The sequence below is a fragment of the Prorops nasuta genome, unplaced genomic scaffold (genome assembly GCF_024137725.1).
Source record: "Prorops nasuta isolate Cenicafe-Biocafe unplaced genomic scaffold, Cenicafe_Pnas_1.2 PNAS00022, whole genome shotgun sequence".
NCBI classification, from domain to species: Eukaryota; Metazoa; Arthropoda; class Insecta; order Hymenoptera; family Bethylidae; genus Prorops; species Prorops nasuta.
The window spans coordinates 3,140,216-3,143,946 of NW_027116819.1; the positions used below are offsets into that span (position 1 = coordinate 3,140,216).

The window sequence follows — 3,731 nt, forward strand, 5'->3', positions numbered from 1 at the left end:
AAATAACCACAAAGTATATTTCCTTAAAAATTCACATTAATTTTCATTTTTTGTTATTAATTTATACTCATCTGATATATTTTTTCTTTTCTGTTATGTATTACAATCCTTCTTTTCCGCAATCGTTTTCCAAAAATATTATTTTTGTTTACAATACAGAATTAAGGGTTAATTGCGCCATTTGACAGCTATGGACAAACTTCCTATAAATCCCCTCGTCTCGACGCAAGATTTATGGCAAAAACACTATAGATATCTGACTATACTAAATATTCTTTGCAGTTGTCTAAACTGTTTGCTATAGTTTATTCCAATTTCACATATTTTTACTATAGTATGGTTTACTCCAAATCTTACAGGTATTGGCTGCTTTCCTATTGAAGTTACTAGCAACACAGTGTAGCACTGTGCAACACATTCTAACACAAGTTATGTTCCTATTAATTTTTCTTCCAACACCCTGAAACACAGTCAAACTCTAAGAAGTTCAGAGTTAAATGTCACTAATATCAACATAATAAAAGAAAAATACTGTAATTATGTATGTACACAGTCGGTACAGTCTTCAGGCTGGCAGTAGTGTTTATATAGTTTAAGTTTAAGCAGTTTGAAATATGGAGGAGGCAATGGAGTCCACGGAGTTTTCAAATAAAATAAGTAAGATATTATTATCAATATGCTTTAATTATATTTTAATATAAGTGCATTTCTAACTAAACTAAATAATATGAAAATCATTTAATTAAAATTAATATATATGCCTAATTAAAGTTGGCATTTATTATAATTATTATAAGATGCCTTTCTTTAAATAAATACTCAAAATTATTATAATTATTGTTTTACAGCTGCTCAATGGACTCACAATGCAATATTATGTATGCTAGCATCATATGATGCAAATAAAGATTCCTTAGAACATCCTAAAAAGAAAACTCATTTATGGGATCAGATTGTTTTAGATATGGATGATTTAGGTTTTCAAGTAAGAGTCACATCTTCATTTTGACTATGTTGAGTTTTCTGTAGTTTACAATGTCAACTGTAAAATAATTAATAAGACAGAGTAAAATCTCTTTCTCTTCCCTTATATATATACATATACAACATACTTTTTTCATTAAAGAATAAGATAAAAATCAAATATACTGTAAAGTGCAGAAAACCATAAAGCGTAGCTAAAAAAACAAATTTTTTGTATCCGTACAGTAATCCACAGTTTGTCAATTATAATACAGATAAACTGTTTTCAGTTTAGCAGAGATCAAGTTAGATGGAAATTTAATGCCTTACACAAATCATATAAGGAATGTGTCGATAACAATAGCAAAAGTGGGCGGCAGCTAAAAAATTTTAAGTATTACGAAGAGTTTGATGAAATTTTCGGATACAAAGAAAAATTGTCCCAGATTTCAACTTTTTCTTCATTTTCTGCAAAGGCAAATGTAGAAAATACAAAGAAGCCTACAAATATTTCCTGCTCAATTGGTAATTATACCATCTTAGAAAGTACTGAAGAGATAAACAAGAAAAATCAGGACAAGGAAGATCACATAATTGAAAAAAATATAACAAACAATTCAGTCATGAACCAAAGGTAATGTGTATGATTTTAAAATGAATTACTTTAAAATATAATTATTATTTATTATTATATTATCTTTGAATACTTTCATGTAAAGTGAGGAATTACAGAAAGAACAAAAGCAAGAAAAATCTAAAAAAATAAAAAAGATAGGTTTGGAACACAATTGGGAGCAATATTTAGATTTATTAGAAGTAAAACAAACAGATTTACGGCATAGACATAATGAACTTTTACAAAAAAAAGATCAAGAAATGAAGTTAAAAGAAGATTATATATCGCTTAAAAAGAAAAACTCTGAAATAAAGCAAAAAATGTTAAAAAGGAAATTAGAGGAAAAAATGGATAGGCACCGGGATATTATTGATATTGAAAATAAAAAATATCATTTAATGCTTGAACTACTAAGAAAAGATAAACATAATTAATGTTATACTTTCTATTTTTAAGTTATTATAATTAAAGTACTAAATATTCTTTTCAATTTTTAATTAAAACTACTGTTTTTATATTTTATCTTTATAAGTTCTATATATAATTGCCATATATGAGCAACTGTGATAGACATGCACGTTAAAAAGATTATTATATGTTGAAAAAATTTAATAATATAATTCATAAAACAAATATATTATGTTATTCAAGAGAACGACGAAGAAATGGTTTAAAATAGTTAATTTTGGTTGTATTTGTTTAATAATATAACATATTAAGTTTAAGTTATTAGGAGTAATTTGAAATAAAGTCTTTTATTTGCAATTTCATTATATTATTTGTAACATTTTTATAGCAAAATAAATGATTTAATAATTATTATAATAAACTGTGTGTATCATGATATATATATTTATTTAATTGTACAATTGCATAAACAATGTCATTCTTCTGTCATGGTTATTAACAATTATATCTACCATATTTTCATATTCATCCAGAACATCATTAGATTGACCGCTGTCTAATTCATCAATATCAAAATTTTCTATATCCATAATACTTAAATTATGTAAAACACATGATGAAATTATTATATCATTAATAAATTTCAAGTCCATATACTCATTGAAAAATTTTAACCTACGAAATTTTGACTTTAAAAAACCGAATGCACGTTCTATTACTATTCGTGTCGAGGAATGCGAAAAATTGAACTGTTTCTGCTGTTCTGATAAAGCACCATTATCTTTAAACGGTGGTACAAGCCACGTTAATGTGGGGTACGCAGAATCACCAAGAATAAATGTTTCATTAGGAAATAATGCTTCACAATGATTCATTGCTTCATGGTATAACTCAGATCTCCGCAGAACTCTAGCATCATGATAGGAGCCAGGCTCCCCACAATAAATATAAGTAAATTTCATGTCTGGACCACACACAGCCATTAAATTGATGGAAGGATACCTTTTTCTATTAAAATAATGGTTTCCATTTTCAGATTTTGGTTTTTGAATTCTTATATGTGTTGAATCAATAGCCCCGATAACTTTTGGTATTCCTCTCTTCCTTTGAAATTCAGACTCAATTTTTATTGCTTCATTTCCTAAAGGCCATTTTATTATATTGGTCACTTTCTCTTTAAAAAAAGTGTTTACTCGACGTATGATCCGAAAAACAGATGAAATTGAAATTTTAAATCTCTCAGCAAGGGTCCTTAGGGGTTCAGTATTACCTATAAACCAGAGAAATAATAGAATACTATACTCTGCTGATATTTTTCGTGGACCATATGTTTGTTTTGGCAAAATATCTGTCATTTGAAGTTCATCTGAAAAGAAAATTTATACAATCAGTAAAAGTTTAGACTAATATTATATATTACTTCATTTTTGACATGTTGTTCAATAATAATTATGCATTGTATATACATTTAAGAAGTATTACACACAATTTACTTGTTTCTGGAAGTTGAAATTAAAGCAATTCTAAATTAAATATTTACAACATTATTTAAAAGAATTTTTACATGTTAAGATTTAATATAAAATTATACTTACCAATAAGATTGTACACTATGCAGCGAGGCAATCTGAAATGCATTTTAAACTCAAAATCTGAATACTTATGTACAGTATACAAAAATTCCTCGGTATGACATTTTCTTTTACCAAAAAAAAGTAATTTATACAATGGAAACAAAAATTTA

The 3,731-nt window shown here is 26.6% G+C and overlaps 1 protein-coding gene across 1 annotated transcript; it reads left to right on the forward strand.

The window, feature by feature from the left end:
• The first annotated feature begins 614 nt into the window (after positions 1-614).
• Positions 615-2,212, forward strand: LOC136781323 (ribonuclease Y-like). Its single transcript, XM_066740175.1, has 4 exons — positions 615-657; positions 849-985; positions 1,254-1,597; positions 1,683-2,212. Exons 1-4 carry the CDS (start codon positions 615-617, stop codon positions 2,011-2,013), a joined length of 855 nt encoding a protein of 284 aa, XP_066596272.1. The 3' UTR covers positions 2,014-2,212.
• The last annotated feature ends 1,519 nt before the right edge of the window (positions 2,213-3,731 follow it).

What these genes read in the sequence shown, in the direction of transcription:
- LOC136781323 (XM_066740175.1), top strand. Translation starts at nt 615, where the DNA reads ATGGAGGAGGCAATGGAGTCCACGGAGTTTTCAAATAAAATAA. An exon ending in TGGATGATTTAGGTTTTCAA is followed by an intron (nt 986 to 1,253) that starts GTAAGAGTCACA and finishes AACTGTTTTCAG; the next exon opens with TTTAGCAGAGATCAAGTTAG. An exon ending in AATTCAGTCATGAACCAAAG is followed by an intron (nt 1,598 to 1,682) that starts GTAATGTGTATG and finishes TTTCATGTAAAG; the next exon opens with TGAGGAATTACAGAAAGAAC.